Source organism: Thalassophryne amazonica, chromosome 8 (assembly GCF_902500255.1).
Source record: "Thalassophryne amazonica chromosome 8, fThaAma1.1, whole genome shotgun sequence".
NCBI lineage: Eukaryota > Metazoa > Chordata > Actinopteri > Batrachoidiformes > Batrachoididae > Thalassophryne > Thalassophryne amazonica.
In genome coordinates this window covers 853,723-874,851 of record NC_047110.1, presented here as the reverse complement: position 1 = coordinate 874,851, position 21,129 = coordinate 853,723, and the positions used below count along the sequence as shown (strand labels likewise).

General features: G+C 39.6%; 1 protein-coding gene across 1 annotated transcript in view; it reads right to left on the bottom strand.

The window, feature by feature from the left end:
* Positions 1–20,312, bottom strand: part of chmp1a (charged multivesicular body protein 1A) — a 35,836-nt gene extending 15,524 nt beyond the window's left edge. Inside the window, exons 1-3 of the mRNA XM_034175662.1 lie at positions 20,173–20,312; positions 14,390–14,409; positions 14,203–14,280 (exon numbers count right to left, since the gene is read on the bottom strand). Coding sequence (XP_034031553.1) covers positions 14,203–14,280; positions 14,390–14,409; positions 20,173–20,179 — 105 coding nt within the window. The 5' untranslated portion in view covers positions 20,180–20,312. The remainder of the gene's footprint in view (positions 1–14,202; positions 14,281–14,389; positions 14,410–20,172) is intronic.
* Positions 20,313–21,129: the final 817 nt, after the last annotated feature.

Genomic DNA, 21,129 nt, shown 5'->3' with positions numbered 1-21,129 from the left:
AGTCCACCCACCACTTTAATTATATCTTAGATCTTGTTCTGACTTATGGTATGGAAATTGAAGACTTAACAGTATTCCCTGAAAACCCCCTTCTGTCTGATCATTTCTTAATAAGATTTACATTTACTCTGATGGACTACCCAGCAGTGGGGAACAAGTTTCATTACACTAGAAGTCTTTCAGAAAGCGCTGTAACTAGGTTTAAGGATATGATTCCTTCTTTATGTTCTCTAATGCCATATACCAACACAGTGCAGAGTAGCTACCTAAACTCTGTGAGTGAGATAGATTATCTCGTCAATAGTTTTGCATCCTCACTGAAGAGGACTTTGGATGCTGTAGCTCCTCTGAAAAAGAGAGCCTTAAATCAGAAGTGCCTGACTCCGTAGTATAACTCACAAACTCGCAGCTTAAAGCAGATAACCCGTACGTTGGAGAGGAAATGGCGTCTCACTAATTTAGAAGATCTTCACTTAGCCTGGAAAAAGAGTCTGTTGCTCTATAAAAAAGCCCTCCGTAAAGCTAGGACATCTTACTACTCATCACTAATTGAAGAAAATAAGAACCCCAGGTTTCTTTTCAGCACTGTAGCCAGGCTGACAAAGAGTCAGAGCTCTATTGAGCCGAGTATTCCTTTAACTTTAACTAGTAATGACTTCATGACTTTCTTTGCTAATAAAATTTTAACTATTAGAGAAAAAATTAGTCATAACCATCCCAAAGACATATCGTTATCTTTGGCTGCTTTCAGTGATGCCGGTATTTGGTTAGACTCTTTCTCTCAGATTGTTCTGTCTGAGTTATTTTCATTAGTTACTTCCTCCAAACCATCAACATGTCTATTAGACCCCATTCCTACCAGGCTGCTCAAGGAAGCCCTACCATTAATTAATGCTTCGATCTTAAATATGATCAATCTATCTTTATTAGTTGGCTATGTACCACAGGCTTTTAAGGTGGCAGTAATTAAACCATTACTTAAAAAGCCATCACTTGACCCAGCTATCTTAGCTAATTATAGGCCAATCTCCAACCTTCCTTTTCTCTCAAAAATTCTTGAAAGGGTAGTTGTAAAACAGCTAACTGATCATCTGCAGAGGAAGGGTCTATTTGAAGAGTTTCAGTCAGGTTTTAGAATTCATCATAGTACAGAAACAGCATTAGTGAAGGTTACAAATGATCTTCTTATGGCCTCAGACAGTGGACTCATCTCTGTGCTTGTTCTGTTAGACCTCAGTGCTGCTTTTGATACTGTTGACCATAAAATTTTATTACAGAGATTAGAGCATGCCATAGGTATTAAAGGCATTGCGCTGCGGTGGTTTGAATCATATTTATCTAATAGATTACAATTTGTTCATGTAAATGGGGAATCTTCTTCACAGACTAAGGTTAATTATGGAGTTCCACAAGATTCTGTGCTAGGACCAATTTTATTCACTTTATACATGTTTCCCTTAGGCAGTATTATTAGACAGCATTGCTTAAATTTTCATTGTTACGCAGATGATATCCAGCTTTATCTATCCATGAAGCCAGAGGACACACATCAATTAGCTAAACTGCAGGATTGTCTTACAGACAAAGACATGGATGACCTCTAATTTCCTGCTTTTAAACTCAGATAAAACTGAAGTTATTGTACTTGGCCCCACAAATCTTAGAAACATGGTGCCTAACCAGATCCTTACTCTGGATGGCATTACCCTGACCTCTAGTAATACTGTGAGAAACCTTGGAGTCATTTTTGATCAGGATATGTCAATCTTCTTCTTCTTCTTTGTCTTTCGGCTGTTCCTGTTAGGGGTCAACACAGCAGATCAATCGTTTCCATCTCACCCTGTCCTCTGTAGCTTCCTCTGTCACACCAACCACCTGCATGTCCTCTCTCAGCACATCCATGAACCTCCTCTTTGGTCTCCCTCTTCTCCTCCTGCCTGGTGGCTCCATCCTCAGCATCCTTCTCCCTATATACCCTGGGTCCCTCCTCTGCACATGTCCAAACCATCTCAATCTCGCCTCTGACTTTGTCTCCAAACCGTCCCACCTGAGCTGTCCCTCTGATATGTTCATTCCTAATCTTGTCCATTCTTGTCACTCCCAAAGAGAATATCAACATCTTCAGCTCTGCCACCTCCAGCTCTGCCTCCTGTCTTTTTGTTAGTGCCACTGTCTCTAAACCATACAACATAGCTGGTCTCACTACTGTTTTGTAAACTTTCCCCTTCACTCTTGCTGATATTCTTCGGTCACAAATCACTCCTGCCACCTTTCTCCACCCACTCCACCCTGCCTGCACTCTCTTCTTCACCTCTCTACCACACTCTCCATTACTTTGAACAGTTGACCCCAAATATTTAAACTCATCTACTTTCACCACTTCTACTCCTTGTAACTGCACAATTCCACTGGGCTCCCTCTCTTTCACACACATGTACTCAGTCTTGCTTCTACTGACTTTCATTCCCCTTCTCTCCAAAGCATATCTCCACTTCTCCAGACTAGACTCAACTTGCTCTCTACTCTCACTACAGATCACAATGTCATCTGCAAACATCATAGTCCATGGGGACTCCTGTCTGATCTCATCTGTCAACCTGTCCATCACCACTGCAAACAAGAAAGGACTCAGAGCTGATCCTTGGTGTAATCCCACCTCCACCTTGAATGAGTGTTATTCCGACTGCGCATCTCACCGCTGTCACACTATTCTTGTACATGTCCTGCACTACCCTAACGTACTTCTCTGCCACTCCAGACTTCCTCATACAATGCCACAACTCTTCTCTTGGCACCCTATCATAAGCTTTTTCTAAGTCCACAAACACACAATGTAACTTTCTGTCCTTCTCTGTACTTTTCCAACAGTATTCTCAGAGCAAACATTGCATCTGTAGTGCTCTTTCTCGGCATGAAACCATATTGCTGCTCATAGATCTTCACCTGTTTTCTAAGCCTAGCTTCTACTACTCTTTCCCATAACTTCATGCCGTGGCTGATCAGCTTTATGCCTCTGTAGTTACTGCAGCTCTGCACATCACCCTTGTTCTTGAAAATAGGAACCAGCACACTTCGTCTCCACTCCTCAGGCATCCTCTCACTTTCCAAGATTTTATTAAACAATCTGGTTAGAAACTCTACTGCCATCTCTCCTAGACATTTCCATGCCTCCATTGGAATGTCATCTGGACCAACTGCCTTTCCACTCTTCATCCTCTTCGTAGCAGCCCTCACTTCGTCCTTGCTAATCTCTTTTACTTCCTGATTTACTCTCACCACATAATCCAGCCTTTTCTCTCGCTCATTTTCTTTATTCATCAACTCTTCAAAATATTCCCTCCACCTTCTCAGCACACACTCCTCACTTGTCAGCACATTATCATGTGCATCTTTTACCACCCTAACCTGCTGCACATCCTTTCCAGCTCTGTCCCTTTGCCTGGCCAATCGGTACAAGTCCTTTTCTCCTTCCTTACTATTCAACTTCTTGTACAGCTCGCAATATGCCTTTTCCTTTGCTTTTGCCACTTCTCTTCTCGCCTTACGCCGCATCTCCTTGTACTCCTGTCTACTTTCTTCATCTCTCCGACTATCCTAAAACTTTTTCGCCAAACTCTTTCTCCTTATGCTTTCCTGGACCTCTTCATTCCACCACCAAGTCTCCTTGTCTTCCTTCCACTGTCCAGATGTCATACCCAGTACTGCCCTAGCTGTCTCCCTCACCACATCTGCAGTACTTTTCCAGTTGTCCAAAATTGCTTCCCCTCCAACTAGTGCTTCTCTCACCTGCTCGCTAAATTTCACACAACAGTCTTCCTCCTTCAGCTTCCACCATCTGATCCTTTGTTGAGTTCTCACTCTCTTCTTCTTCTTTACCTCTAAAGTCATCCTACAAACAACCATCCTATGCTGTCTAGTGACACTCTCTCCTGCTACCACCTTACAGTCTGTGATTTCTTTTAGCTTGCATCTCCTATAAAGAATGTAGTCCACCTGTGTGCACCTTCCTCCACTCTTATATGTTACCCTGTGCTCCTCCCTTTTCTTAAAGTAGGTATTCACCACAGTTATTTCCATCCTTTTTGCAAAATCAACTACCATCTGTCCTTCCCCATTCCTATCCTTGATACCATATCTACCCATTACTTCCTCATCACCTCTGTTCCCTTCACCAACATGCCCATTGAAGTCTGCTCCTATCACCACTCTTTCATGCTTGGGCTCACTCTCCACCACCTCCTCTAACACACTCCAGAAATCTTCTTTCTCCTTCATCTCACAACCTACCTGTGGGGCATATGCACTGATGATATTCATCATCACCCCTTCAATTTCCAACTTCACACTCATCACCCTGTCAGACACTCGCTTAACCTCCAACACACTTTTAACATACTCTTCCTTTAAAATGACCCCAACACCATTTCTCTTCCTGTCCTCACCATGGTACAACAACTTGTACCCACCGCTGATGCGCCTGCTCTTACTTCCCTTCCACTTGGTCTCTTGCACACACAATATGTCTACCTTTCTCCTCTCCATCATATCAGCCAGCTCTCTCCCTTTACCAGTCATACTACCAACATTCAAAGTCCCCACTCTCATTTCCACCCTTCTAGTTTTCTTCTTCTCCTGCTGTTCGTGGCAACGTTTTCCTCCTCTTCTTCGTCGTCTTCGCCCAGCAGTAGCCCAATTTCCACCGGCACCCTGTTGGGCAATAGCACCGGTGGCGGACATTGTTAACCCAGGCCGCGGCCGATCCGGTATGGGAATTCGATTCTGAGTCTGCATAGTTGGGTTGGCTTGTTTTACGCCGGATGCAACCCTCCTCATTTATCCGGGCTTGGGACCGGCACTCAGAATGTACTGGCTGCACACCCCATGTGGCTGAGTTATAGGGGATATGTCAGGATATGTCAATCAATGCGCATATTAAACAAATATGTAGGACTGCTTTTTTGCATTTGCGCAATATCTCACCCATATTGGCCTCTCTTCATTGGCTTCCTGTTAATTCTAGAATAGAATTTAAAATTCTTCTTCTTACTTATAAGGTTTTGAATAATCAAGTCCCATCTTATCTTAGGGACCTCATAGTACCATATCACCCCAATAGAGCACTTTGCTCTCAGACTGCAGGCTTACTTGTAGTTCCTAGGGTTTGTAAGGGTAGAATGGGAGGCAGAGCCTTCAGCTTTCAGGCTCCTCTCCTGTGGAACCAGCTCCCAATTCGGATCAGGGAGACAGACACCCTCTCTACTTTTAAGATTAGGCTTAAAACTTTCCTTTTTGGTAAAGCTTATAGTTAGGGCTGGATCAGGTGACCCTGAACCATCCCTTAGTTATGCTGCTTTAGACTTAGACTGCTGGGGGGTTCCCATGATGCACTGAGTGTTTCTTTCTCTTTTTGCTCTGTATGCACCACTCTGCATTTAATCATTAGTGATTGATCTCTGCTCTCTTCCACAGCATGTCTTTTTCCTGGTTCTCTCCCTCAGCCCCAACCAGTCCCAGCAGAAGACTGCCCCTCCCTGAGCCTGGTTCTGCTGGAGGTTTCTTCCTGTTAAAATGGAGTTTTTCCTTCCCACTGTCGCCAAGTGCTTGCTCACAGGGGGTCGTTTTGACCGTTGGGGTTTTTCCGTAATTATTGTATGGCTTTTGCCTTACAATATAAAGCGCCTTGGGGCAACTGTTTGTTGTGATTTGGCGCTATATAAATAAAATTGATTTGATATCCAATCAACTGAATTTATCCCAGGTGGGCTCCAATTAAGCTGTAGAAACATCTCAAGGATCAGTGGAAACAGGAGGCACCTGAGTTCAATTTTGAGCATCATGACAAAGGTTGTGAATACTTCTTGGGTTAGGTATTGAGAACCAGTTCTTTTCGAGTATCGTTAAGAAATGATTCAATCCACCGCCATCAATAGCCTTTTTGCTTAATGATTCCCTTATCAGTCCTTCAGAGTGGCCGTTGTTTTTGAGAGTGTTTTATCGGGAGGGATGGGTATTGATTTGATCAATATCGATGCCATTATCGATTCCGCTTATCAATACCTCCTGTGAATTTTCTGTGTACTAAAAGCAGGCTTTACAGGTTTTCTATGTCAACATTTTATTGAGTCTTAAAGTAAATAAATATGAAATTAGTCACTGGATCCTTGATCTCTGGACATGAACAGAAATAAAACAATTAGCGCTCCCCCATGAAATTTTGGAAAAAGAGACCCTAAAAGATGCATTCTAGTGCTTTTCATGAATTTGTACCTGTCCTGTGCCTGACTCGACTCATTCCAACTCACTGCATGTGTTTGTCTAAACCCCCTGTTGCTTACACATTGCTTCTTTCTGTACCCCTAAACTTTGCATCTATGTAGATTCTGAAAAAGTTTTTATTCTCTCTCTCTCTGTCCCTCCCCCACCCCTCTCTCCAAGAAGTTAGCTCTTTAGAATGCTGAAACGTACAAACGTAAAAGAACAAAATGGCATTTATGTTTATGTACACATAAACTATGCCGTTGTTGGGTGAGTGACTGAACACCAGACAGCAGACCTGCCCTGAGTACATGTACCATTTTAAAGTCAGAGAGCGTTTCTAAAATGCCATGAAAACCACCAAAATAAATAAATAAATAAAAGTACTTAATTTACTAATATTTGGAGTCAGTCTGGGTCAGTGGTCTGCAACCTTTACTGTCAAAAGAGCCATTTTTGTCCTGTCTTCCACAAATAAGTTTGACCTTTAAAATGAATGAATAAAGATAACACAGCTTACAAAGCTTTTCTATATACAGTTCAACTGTGTATATATTTTAAAATTGTTCTTTTTGTTTGGTTTTCATATCATCCAAATCAGAAAAGTTTGGATGATATGAAAAATGTGTGTGTGTATATTTATTTACTTTAATACTCAATAAAATGTTGTTGAACACACAGAAAACCTGTAAAGCCTACTATAATACACAGAAAATTCACAGGAGGTATTGATAAGGGAATCGATAAGGAATCGGATGGATAAGCGGAATCAATAATGGCATTATGGAGTATTGTGTGTAGAATTTTGAGGAAAAAAATATTTCATCCAGTTTGGAATAAGGTTGTAACAGAAAAATATGTGGAGAAAGTGAAGCGCTGTGAATACTTTCATGATGCAGTGTACACTCTAAATGCACTGGCTGCATTGATCCCAAGCCAAAAAATAAGCACGGTTGTCTCAGGAAGGGCATCCGGCATTTAACAAGCCATCATAACCATGCAGAGTACAAATCGAATTTCATACCAGATTGGTCAAGCCAAAGATTATCAACAACTGCTATTACCCAACAGGGTGCTGGTAGAAATTGGGCTACTGCTAGGCGAAGAAGAAGAAAACATGCCCAGAGACAGCAAGAAGAGGAAAACTAAAAGGGTGGAAGTGAGAGTCAGGACTTTGAATGCAGTATGACTGGTAAAGGGAGAGAGCTGGCTGATATGATGGACAGGAGAAAGGTAGACATATTGTGTGTGCAAGAGACCAAGTGGAAGGGAAGTAAGAGCAGGATCATGGGGGAGGGGGTTCAAGTTGTATCATGGTGTGGACAGGAAGAGAAATGGTGTTGGGGTCATTTTAAAAGAAGAGTGTGTTGGAGGTTAAGCGAGTGTCTGACAGGGTGAAGAGTGTGAAGTTGTAAATTGAAGGAGTGATGATGAATATCATCAGTGCATATGCCCCACAGGTAGGTTGCAAGATGACAGAGAAAGATTTCTGGAATGAGTTAGATGAGGTGGTTCACTAGGCATGTTGGTGAAGGGAACAGAGGTGATGAGGAAGTAATGGGTAGATATGGTATCAAGGACAGGAATGTGGAATGACAGATGGTAGTTGATTTTGCAAAAAGGATGGAAATGGCTGTGGTGAATACCTACTTTAAGAAAAGGGAGGAGCACAGGGTGAGATATAAGAGTGGAGGAAGGTCCATACAGGTAGACTGCATTCTGTGTAGGAGATGCAAACTAAAAGAAATTAGAGACTGTCAGGTGGTGGCAGGAGAGAGTGTAGCTAGACAGCATAGGATGGTGGTTTGACTTTAGAGGTGAAGAAGAGAGTGAGAGCTCAACAATCAATTCAATCAATCAATTTTTTTTATATAGCGCCAAATCACAACAAACAGTTGCCCCAAGGCGCTTTATATTGCAAGGCAAGGCCATACAATAATTATGTAAAACCCCAACGGTCAAAACGACCCCCTGTGAGCAAGCACTTGGCTACAGTGGGAAGGATCAGATGGTGGAAACTGAAGGAGGAAGACTGTTGTGTAAACTTCTGTGAGCAGGTGAGAGAGACACTGGATGGAGGGGAAGACGTTTTGGACAACTGAAAAAGTACTGCAGATGTGGTGACGGAGACAGACAGGCAGGTAATGGGTGTGACATCTGGACAGAGGAAGGAAGGCAAGAAGACTTAGTGATGGAAAGAAGATGTCCAGGAAAGCATAAGGAGAAAGAAGAAGGCAAAAAAGAGTTGAGATCGTCAGAGAGATGAAGAAAGTAGAGAGGAGTAAAAGGAGATGCAGCATAAGGCAAAAAGAGAAGTGGCAAAAGCAAAGGAAAAGGCATATTGTGAGCTGTACAAGAAGTTGAACAGTAAGGAAGGAGAAAAGGACTTGTACTGATTGGCCAGACAAAGGGACAGAGCTGAAAAGGATGTGCAGCAGGTTAGGGTGGTAAAAGATGCAGATGGTAATGTGCTGACAAGTGAGAAGAATGTGTTGAGAAGGTGGAGGGGAATATTTTGAGGAGCTAATGAATGAAGAAAATGAGAGAAAGAAAAGGCTGGATGATGTCGGTATACAAATCAAAAACATGGAGGACCTTACAAAATACAGACCTGAATAGACAATCAAATATGACGTCTGTTGGTAATTGGACCAACAAAAAAAAAAATCTGATCAAACATGGAAACAGATGATAAAATATATGACATAGACACTAATATTGATGAAAGTATATTTGACTTAAAAACGATTGGTTGCGAGTATTATACGGTAGAACAGCTAAATAGTGAAAAAATTGCAGAAGATACCCTGTCACTCTTACATATAAACAGTCGAAGCTTGTATTGTAAAATGTCGCAAATAAAAGATTATTTAAATCAGTTTAAAAATAAATTTAATATTGTTGCAATCACTGAATCTTGGCTTAATGATGATCTCATGACTGATGTTCAAATAGAGGGATATGAGCTGTATTTTGTGAACAGAAGAGATAAAAGGGGCGGTGGTGTTGCTCTGTACATAAAGGCAGATCTGATATGTACAATTGTAGAAGAAATGACAACTGTGGATGACATCATAGAAATTGTAACAGTGGAACTTGTACATGAAACATCTAAAAATATTTTAATCAGTTGTGTATACAGAGCACCAGACACTTGTGTTGTGAAATTTACAGATAGAATAATAGAGCTATTCCATCAAATTAAAAACAAAACGCTTTTTATATGTGGAGACTTTAACATTAACATAGAGAGCTCCAGTTGCCAAAGAATAAGTGATTTTGTGAATTCAATGTATAGTTTGGGGTTATTCCACTTGATAACAAAACCAACCAGAATCACATCGCAAAGTGCAACGGTAATCGACAATATATTTACAAATAGAACAGATGAAATTATCAGGAATGGGATCTTGATGACAGATGTTAGTGATCATTTACCAGTCTTTTCAATATTTAAATATAAAAATAGGTACAAGAAAAAAACTGTTATAAACTTTAAAAGAGATAAGTCAGTAAAAGCCTTAGAGGCATTAAAATATGATCTTAAAAATCAAAATTGGGAAGAAGTTTATGTCAGTGATGTTAATGTAGCATATAACTCATTTATGAAAATATTGATGAAATCATATAATAAAAACTGTAAATTAATAGAAATTAGTAAGAAAAGAGTAAATAAACCATGGCTGACAAAGGGAATAAAAAATGCTTGTGCAAAGAAAAACTATTTATACAGGTGCTTTTTAAAAATGCAAACAAAGGAAACAGAACACAGATACAAAAAATATAAAAATAAACTATTGACAATAATTAGGAAACAAAAAAAAAGATTATTATAGTGAACAATTAAATAAGAGTAAAGATAATATGAGGGCAACATGGGGAATTATAAAAAGTGTGATTGAAAGTGATGGAGCGAAAGCAACTTTTCCAAATTACTTTGTCAAAGAAAATAAAGCGATATATGACATAAAAGAAGTGGCAAATGGGTTTAATGATTATTTTTCAAATGTAGGATCAAGTCTGGTGGGAAATAAACCAATAGTTGAAGATACATTACATACACTTGTAAATACGGTCAATAGTATTTTCCTGGACAATGTGGAAAAAGATGAAATAAGAAATATTGTAAAAAACTGTGTAAGCAAAAGATCAACTGACCATGAAAATTTAGACATGATGACTGTAAAAAGTATAACAGAAACTGTTATTGAACCATTTACTTATATTTGCAATCTGTCTCTGTCAACAGGGATTTTTCCAGATGAAATGAAAATTGCCAAGGTAGTCCCATTATATAAAAATGGAGACAAACATAAATTCTCTAATTACAGGCCAGTATCATTGCTTCCACAGTTTTCTAAAATTATGGAAAACGTTTTTGTGACAAGGTTGGATAAATTCACTGAGAAACATCATATTTTAAATAATGCTCAGTATGGATTCAGAACAAAACATTCGACAGCTATGGCAATTATGGAATTAATAGAGAAAATATCAACAACAATAGAAAATAAGGATTATTTTGTAAGTATTTTTATTGACTTGAAAAAAGATTTTGATGTTATTGACCACTCAAGATTGCTTCACAAGTTACAACAATATGGAATAAGAGGGATTGCACATCAGTGGGTAAAAAGCTACTTAGAAAACAGAAAACAGTTTGTTCAGATAAATAATATCAAATCAGAATTGTGTAATATTGCTTATGGAGTACCACAAGGATCAGTACTTGGACCCAAACTGTTTATTTTGTATATCAATGATTTTGTGAATGTATCTAATGTGCTTGGTAGCATTTTATTTGCTGATGATACAACGCTGTTTTACTCTGGATCAGATATACAGGAAGTAGCACAAGTGATAAAAACAGAATTGGAAAAGGTTAAGCATTGGTTTGATATAAACAGACTGTCACTAAATATTAATAAGACAAATTTCATATTGTTTAATGACAGAGCAAAAAAAAAAAACATGTCATTACAAATAGATGGAATGGATATACAAAGGGTAAAAGAAATGAAATTTTTAGGAGTCATAATTGATGAAGATCTTACATGGAAGTCACACATAAATTACATAAAAGGAAAAATAGCGAAAGCCATTGCTGTTTTGCATAAAGTAAAATATTCATTAAATAGTTATGGTTTATTAACATTGTACAATTCATTGATTTTCCCATATTTAACTTATTGTGTAGAAATCTGGGGATCAACATATACAACTTATATACAACCTTTGTTTATTCTGCAGAAAAGGGCTTTAAGGGTGATTAGCAACAGTGGTTTTAGAGATCCATCTAATCCATTGTTCATTAAGTACAGGGTACTTAAATTTCGTGATTTGGTCGATTTGAAAATATTACAAACAATGTACCAAGCAAATAAAAATACTTTACCAACAAACATTCAAAATATGTTTGAGAAAAGAGTAAGTAGTTATAAACTGAAAGGAATAGAAGTCTTTAGAAAACCAAGATACAGAACCAGAGTAAAAGAACGGAGTATTGCAGTAAATGTAAAATTATGGAACAATCTCAACAAAGAAATTAAAGAATTAAGGTCGCTTAAATTATTTTAAAAACATATTAAACTAGATGTATTAAGTAAGTATGAAACTATAAAATAAGTTAGTGGGCTGTAAGGAAGTTAAAAAAAATGTAATTTGTTAATAATGTATAAAATGTTTTAAGTTAAAAATGTAACCTGTCACTGATGTAATCTATTTAATAATGGTCATAATTATGAAATAAGTCAGTGGTATGTGACAAGTTAAAGAAATACAATCTGTTAAATAATGTTGAAAAATGACACTGGATATTGAAAGATTGTATTGTAAAAAGGGGCAGAAAATATAAGACTTGTTCTTCTCTCTGCTCCTTTTCATTCTGGTAATGGAGATGCTTTATTTCTGCTTTTCTGTTTTTTGTTTGTTTTTTGTTTTTTTTTGTTTTTCTTTTAAATGAAATGAATGAAATAAATCAGGCAGTGGAAGAGATCAGTAAGGACAAAGTGTGGGCTGCTATGAAGAGGATGAAGAGTGGAAAGGCAGCTGGTCCAGATGACATTCCAATGGAGGCATGGACATGTCTAGGAGCATTGCCAGTGGAGTTTCTAACCAGATTATTTAATAAAATCTTGGAAAGTGAAAGGATGCCTGAGGAGTGGAGATGAAGTGTGCTGGTTCCTATTTTTAAGAACAAGGGTGATGTGCAGAGCTACAGTAACTACAGAGGCATAAAGTTAATCAGCCACAGCATGAAGTTATGGGAAAGAGTAGTCAAAGCTATTCTTAAAAAAACAGGTGAAGATCTATGAGCAGCAAGATGGTTTCATGCCAAGAATGAGCACTACGATGCAATATTTGCTATAAGAATACTGATGGAGAAGGTAGAGGTGGCCAGAAGGAGTTACACTGTGTGTTTGAAGATTCAAAGAAAGCTTATGACATGGTGCCAAGAGAAGAGTTGTGGTATTGTTGAGGAAGTCTGGAGTGGAAGTATGTGAGGGTGGTGCAGGATATTCACAAGGATGCTGTGACAGCAGTGAGATGCACAGTAGGAATGACAGACTCATTCAAGGTGGAGGTGGGATTACACCAAGGATCAGCTCTGAGTCCTTTCTTGTTCACAATGGTAACGGACAGGTTGACTGATGAGAACAGACAGGAGTCTCCATGGACTATGAAGTTTGCAGATGACATTGTAATCTGTAGTGAGAGTAGAGAGAGCAGGTTGGGTCTCGCCTGGAGAGGTGGAGATATGCTCTGGAGAGAAGGTGAACGAAAGTCCGTAGGAGCAAGTCTGACTCCATGTGTTTGAATGAGAGGGAGCCCAGTGGAATAGTGCAGTTAACAAGGAGTAGAAGTGGTGAAAGAAGATGAGTTTAAATATTTGGGGTCAACTGTCCAAAGTAATAGAGAGTGTAGAGAGGTGAAGAAGAAAGTGCAGGCAGGGTGGAGTGGGTGGAGAAAGGTGGCAGGAGTGATTTGAGATACAAGAATATCTGCAAGAGTGAAGGAGAAAGTTTACAAAACAGTAGTGAGACCAGCTATGTTGGATGGCTTAGAGACAGTGGCACTAACAAAAAGACAGGAGGCAGAGCTGGAGGTGGCAGAGCTGAAGATGTTGCGATTCTCTTTGGGAGTGATGAGGATGGACAGGATTAGTAATGAACATATCAGAGGGACAGCTCAGGTAGGATGGTTTGGAGAGAAAGTCAGAGAGGTGAGACTGAGATGGTTTGTACATGTACAGAGAAGGGACCCAGGGTATATAGGGAGAAAGATGCTGAGGATGGAGCCACCAGGCAGGACGAGAAGAGGGAGGCCAAAGAGGAGGTTTATGGATGTGTTGAGGGAGGACATGCAGGTGGTTGGTGAGACAGAGGAAGATACAGAGGACAGGGTGAGATGGAAACGATTGATCTGCTGTGGCGCCCCCTAATGGGAGCAGCTGAAGGATGAGGAAGCAGAAGAAAAGGTTTTAAAAAAAAGTTTTTCTCTGTGTGATACCTTACAGTCATACAAAGTCCAGTAAAAGGTGTTAATGATTGAACATTGCTGGTATGATGTCAAAATTTTGAGGTATCACTTCTCTGTGTGGCTGTATGCGACACCCAGGAAAGAACCAGAACTGCACACAAGATATTCTGATGCAGCCACAGTTTAAGCTAAAATTAAAATACAATGCAGAATGTCTTCTTTTGTTAAAAATTGACCAGCATGGTGAATAATCACCATAACTCACTGTCGTGAATGTAGACAGGGCAACTGAATTTCTGTGCTTGATCAATGACTGCAGCACTCGAGTCAGTCCCTACATGGCTGAGAAAAATTGCTCGAGCTTTGATTGGATCATCTTACCCCAAATACAAACAAACACATATAGGGAATCTGAATGTAATGCATTTGTGAAGACACAAGAGTAAATGATCTGTGTGGTCAGCTCACCTTCTTAACTTTGGCCCGCTCCTTGTCAGCGTCCTTCTCCGCCTTCTTGGACAGTCTCTCGAGCTGCTTGGAAGTAAACTACAAACCACACAGGGAAAAAAAAATGCACAGGTATGGCAAAAAGAAGACTCACCTGTGAGAGGTTTCATGTGGCTGAGATGGAATAAATTATATGTCAGATACAGACCTTCAGCTGGAAGATTGTTTCTGAGAAGACAAAAAGAGACAGATTAATTGGAATGGAGATTAAAACTGTTCCTTTAACACCAGTGATCAAGAGAGCTTGATCAATGCTTCAACGCTGACATTCTTATTCTGAAAAACACTTTCACATTCAGACCTGACTTGTGGGGTTTTGGGGCCACATTCAACTGATCAGTCAGAGAACCTCAACTTCTCTGAGGCAAGGTGAACAAACATGGACCAGCATGTACCACCATCAGTCTAAAAAAAAAAAGAATGTAAGCCCGGGACATGATGCACTGAAGTGGCAGGGGGAAAGTGTGTGTGTGTGTGTGTGTGTGTGCTCCTTAAGCTCGGGTCCTCTCAGAGGCCTGAGAGTTTGAGGGCTCTGGACCGTATCTTACAGGGCTGCACGTTTCTGCACAGAGACCTCTGATGCTGTTCCTGGAATCTTCTGAAGCCACTCTTACAGCTCCAAGTGCTCCTTTTACCACTGGGACCACTTTAGACTTTACCTTCACCATCTGCTCCAGCTGCTCCTTCAGCCCTGGGTACTTATTGATTTTGTTGTGCTCCTTCTTTCTGATGTTGCTGTCAGCTGGAATTGACAACAATCACAACTGTGGATTTTTTTTGCCTTGTCAGCCACCACTATGTCTGGTTGGTTGGCCAGCAGCTGCTTGTCTGTTTGGAATTTGAAGTGCCACAGGACCTGAGCCCTGTCGTTCTCAACCACCTTTGGTGGCATCTTCCATCAGGACTCGGGGACTTCTAATCTGTACGTGGCACAGATATTCCTGTACATAATTCCAGACTCTCGGTTGTGCCTCTCAGTGTTCGCTGTCCCAGCTTGCATCTTGCATCCTACTACGTATGTGCTGGACTGTCTCTGGTGGCACATTTGCACAGCCTGCAGCTTGGGTCCTGTTGGCTGTGGTAGACTCCTGCCTCTATGGATCTGGTACTTTGGGTTTGTTCTTGTGCTGCCACAATCAAACTTTGTATGTGTGGTAGAAATTCCTCCCATGCATACACAAACGTTTGCTGTAGTGCTGTACTGTATCTGCAGAATTCACATTTTGGGCTTCGTTTCCCATAAACTGTCCAGAACACACAGATTACGTGGTCTTGAGCCTCTGTGGGGGGTATCTGCGCCAAAATTTTCCATTTTTTTCCCTGAACATTTTCACTATATGATGTCACAAAGCTCTGATGGAAAGGTCCTTCCTACTAATGCGTGCATGTATTGAAAGGTGTTTCTTGCTGATATCAAAACAGAAAGCGTGGAATGGTAAAAGAGGCCATGTTTGATCTGTCGTGCCATTACTACATGGAAGCAGGATGTGACAATCAGAGGCCAGTCAGGCCACCAGCTGACTTCCCCATTAATCACAGCTCAAGCTTAAATATGCATTTTCTTTTTATTCAACATCAAGTTTAAACTAATTCTTTGGATGATAAGATGCAGGGCAAACATTACCCTTAGCCCTCCTGGTCCAGCGGTGATTTGGCCCATGTTTGGGCTACTACAATTGATAAAATGATGACCCGCTTGGGCCACTACAAATATTCACAAAATTCTATTTACTTTACCATTTTTTCCAGCGGCAAAGTCAAATGTCTTCAAATCTCTGTGTCATCAACTTCAGTGAGTCCACAATGTTTGGTTTTGTCTCGCACCACGCTTCCACAGTCTCATGCACGCTCCGCTGAGGAAACGATATTTCAGGTCAAAGAAATGTATGCTGTCGATGCGTGGAGCGTGCATTGAACAGGTTACTGAAGAGAATACAGTTCAGTGTAATTTCTCCCACTTTTTTCCTCCCCTCCCTGAGCTCCACAATTCCTTATTAATGCATATAACAAATGTCAGAATCCATTAATGCTCCACACCCAAACAGTTGGTGGCAGTATTGCACTGTGTTGGTTTGCAAACAACCAATAAATTCAAAAGAAGAAGTAGAGCGTACATTTGGTCTTTTCCGTTGCCGATCTTCTGCAATTTTCGTGAGCATCTTTAAATTCAAACAGAACAACATATACGCTTTGAATGAATGAAACTCTAATATGTTTAAATTACAACCACCCACACCCGGTCACCAGCCAAGAAAAAGGTCAGTTCCAACTTAAAAATTCATTCACAACACTTAAATGGTAATTAAAACGTAAAATAACTTAAATTAGTAAGTGCATGTAAGGTCAGTTCCAACTTAAAAAAATCATTAAAATTTTAAACAAACAGGTTAAATAGTAAAACAATTTTACACTTTTAATGTTATTCTGCTCAAGTGTATTTGATATGCTCAACAACAAATAACATAGAAATAAGTAACACAAAAAGTTACATACAAAGTAAGTTCAAAGATAAACATGTTCAAACAAAAACTGAAATGCAAAAAAGCTGTAAACCAATGGCAATTTTGTGCAGTCTTAGTGTTCATTAATTTCAGCCTTAGAATGCACCAGAACGCACAAAATTGCGTCAAAATTCAAAAGTTTCAGCAGCTATAGTTCACATCACCCATGTACGTCTGGGCTAGTAGAATTTTGGTGGGGCCAGTAACTTCTCAAAGCTGCTGGCCCTGTGTGCCAGTGGTAAAAAGGTGGTCAATGTCTAGCCCCGAGATAGCTAAGCTAATAAGCAAGACTTAGAATCACAGTGGAGTCCTTATTGTTTTATGAATACCCAGCTTGGACCTATTTCTGCTTATTAATATCTAATTTTTGGACTCAAGGCCTGTGGGTGATTATGAATGACGATTCTGTTATGTTAAAGTGCAAATGAATAAAAGTCTATATATATATATATGAATAGCAGGGGTGGTGACCAAGAGGTTAGTGCACTTGGTTTTGGTGCAGCAGGTTCCCGGTTCATATCCCCCCGCCCAGTGGTGGGCACAGCTAACCAAAAAGTTAGCTTTGATAACAGATAATCAGCTAACTGAAAAGTTATCTTTTATGAGGCTAAACCGATAAACCACACAAAAAAAATTATCGGAAGCTATAGCGAAACGATAACTTCCAGTATTGTCTCCGGCACACTTGCAACTAACAAGCTGAATCGCTTCTGGTACCGTCAAAGGAGACCACAGACCCAAACAATGAGTCAGCACTTCTGTCTTTGAGTGCCCTGCCCCCTGCTGGAAGCTCCTGTTTACTACATAACTTGTAGCAGAGAAGCAGTTGAGAGGAGCAGCGAAGCTCAACTCTCTGCGCAATAACAGTGTCGCCGTGAGGCGGAGGTCTTGGAAAATAAAGCAGTGCTGACTTATAGTTTTGAAGTGTAAATAAAATTAATACAGACAGAATAACTCCATTAATGTCAATTCTGTCATTTGTACAAATCTACAATTTGTACATATCTCTTTTCATTTTAAATAATGCACTAATTCTGAAGTTTTGTAACAAACACAGACAGATGCTAAAGGGATTATGGGTAAATGAGCCTCCGCTAACACTGATTGGATGACTCATTCATTCTATGTAAAAACCAACACGTTAATGTGAGGTGTGTGTGTTGGTGTTTACATATAAATGTGCTTTTATAAAATATGCCATTTTTTATTTGTAAAACAACAACAACAAAAAAAAGCCATTTGCAAAGCCAAAAAGTTGATTTGACAACCATCTGATGATGGCGATATTGCCGGCACATCCATATGGGGTCAAAAGAAATGAGCTTTTCTTTTCTGTGACCAGTTCTCCTTTGTCTGCAGAGGTCAGAGCAGTTTCCCCTGGAACCAGCTCTCCTCTGTTTGCAGAGGATAGAACTGCACATCTACTACAAAGCATTTAACAGGTAGGTACTCAAATCTTTGATTTTGAACTTCATAAATGTTTGTAACTGTTAAGCTTTGTTCACCACGCCTACAAAAATAGGTTAGCGGTCTAAAATTTATTTAAATTTATCGGAAGATAATTAATCCACTGTTGGTTTTCAAGGTTATTTGAAAAGCTAATCCGATAATGAAAACATTAGCTTACATAATTATCAGTTAGCGGATTAGCAGAACTGTGTCTACCACTGCCCCCGCCACATTTCTCCATGTAATGTAATTAGCAATGTTAGCTAATATTTGTGCCTTAAACTATCGGTGTTCCATTTTAGCGGTGTTCATCCTTGACCCAAAATACATAAGCACACCAAACAGCAAATGTCAGCTGTGCTCTGTTTGTCCTTGATCGAAGTTGCAGGTGCGCACGCGTGCGCACACACACACACACACACACGCACAGCTGTTGGTCTTTACTGCATGCAGGTGCTTCTAATTTGAAACACAGAGAGATCAAACAGTATACATTTCACTCATGCTGTCAGCAACATGAGACTGAACTCATTCATGGTAACAGCAATATAACTTAAGTGACTAAACCAAATGAACTACAAAATCACAATAATCAATAACACTAACAACACACTGTTAAACTAACATGAAACACAATAACATTTAAAACCCCAAACTCCCATGGTGCATTGCAGCACATCCATTGTTTATTGTTTAGCTAAAATTGCTAATTTCTTCAAAAATATTTGTCCTATCAACTTTCTGTTTTCACAGCATTTATCACTGACCTAAAATACATAAGCATACCAAACAGCAAATGTCAGATATTGTGTGAATGAAGCCATACAGCGGCCACTTGGCTATTATAATTTACATAACGGCTGAGTGGATCCTTGTCATTTGATTGGTGGGTTGTATGTCACGTGACATGGATTTTTCATACCATTTGCAGTTGTGTTTCATTGACCGTGCAATAGTTCTTTTTTAGCGTGAAATTTTGGTGCTACCGGGGGCAGCGTGGAGTTTGTTTTGCTGACTGACGACGATTTGAAGGAGCTAACTGACGCTGATAATTCTCCTAACACACACACACACAAAAACAAATACACTATTCTGTAAGACATCTGGAGACATGAAGAGCTGTTTGGATGAAAAGCTGGACAAATTGTTGATGTGATTTTTCTCTGGACTGAGGAACTACACAAAGTCAGTGCACGGCAACACGGACTACATCATCGCAATTTTGGACTCCAATTTAAAGTTCATGTTTGACTGAACACCAAAATGTAAGTCCTTTTTCCACTGTTTATAAATTAATAAAATGACAAATTACAAGGACCTATTTTAGCCATTATATGAAACAAATAATGAATGTTTTTTTCATTCTTTCAATGGAACAAATATTTAATTCAGTGAAAGATGTAATGTTCCATTAAACTTTGCCTCGCCTCATTGAATGGCACCATCTTTCACCTCATTAAATATTCATACCATTCAACTCAAAAACATTAATTATTTGTGTGTGTGTATAATATATTTAGATAGATAGATGTGCTCATAAGTTTACATAAATCCTACCTTCATCCTGACTGTCCAAACGTCTTAGTGCGCATGCGCACAGCACAAACCCCTCATTTGTCAGCGGTGGTCAGTGTTAATTGTTTTTCTCTTTATTAAAATTACTACTTGATTTCGAATCGTTGCATTTACCATATTCTTCGTGGCTTGCTGTTTTTTCCCCCATTTATATTTTCTGTATTAGTATATTTTTGTTAGCTTTGTGGACCGCGAGCGCTTGATGCCGCCACCAAAGTTCTGTTTAGATTAATCTTGTATTCCAGTTTTGCTGGTTTTAAGTCATTTGAATTTCTACCGACTCTAAGCCACTTGACAGGTTCGTCTGTAAACTCGGCGTACGGTCGGACGAGTCGTCGGTCCTGGAAGCTAATTTTACTGACACGGTGAAAAGAGCTGTGAGTCGGTGTGTTTAAAGGCTACATACCGTCCATGACGATGCTAATGCAGCTCAAGATAATGAGGAAGGGGGAAAAAAAATCACTTTGAGATTGTTTTGATTGATCACTGCAACTGACGAAGCATTTCCGTGTCCACAGACAGACACGTGACCTCAGACGCTCGGCTCCGCCTGCTCCGCCCATACACATTATATACGTAGACGCCTCATGGACTGCCGCTGCATCAGTGTGGCCACCATCTTGGAGGGGTCCCTATTGCGCCCCCAGTGCATTTATTTGTACTGAGGAAGGTGTGTCTCCAACTACGGTTTGGTTTGTTAGAAACAGCAGAGATTCAGTTACGATACAGGACGCTGTCACACATTAAAAATACGTACTTTCATGCTGAAAGACTTTGTCTTATGCTCTTTAACAAAGATGGCACATAGATAAATGTTTAAATTAATTTTATAATTTAATAAAGATACAAGTTTGGATTGTTCATTTGAATTTCTCTCTCTCTCTCACTCACACACACACACACACACACACACACACACACACCACTAATTTTCTCTGCTTCGCTCACCTGGTTTTGTTACAAAGATGAATCAAAAAGACACACATCCAAGATGTGTAAAGTAGCGTGTTGGATCAAGGTGAGACAAAATTAAAGCAAAAAAATCTAAATAAATAAATAAAAACTTTTATTAGACACCCCTAATAAAATATTTTATTTTACTGATTTTTTTATTTTTATTTTGCATGGGAGCACTTAGACTGTGTGGATTTTTTTGCTTCACAAAAATTAACATTTTTTTCGAGGCCAGGAAAATAAAGTTCCAGGTCATTTAATTTTGCGATGTGGTGCAGCCTTACGTTGTCAAATACAGACACCACGCGGTTCCAAAAAATTGTCAAACTAAAGCGCATAACAAGTGGATGGAAATGCGCACAAATGCACTCTTCCTTTTGCCGCATTAATGAAAATTCACTTGAGTTGT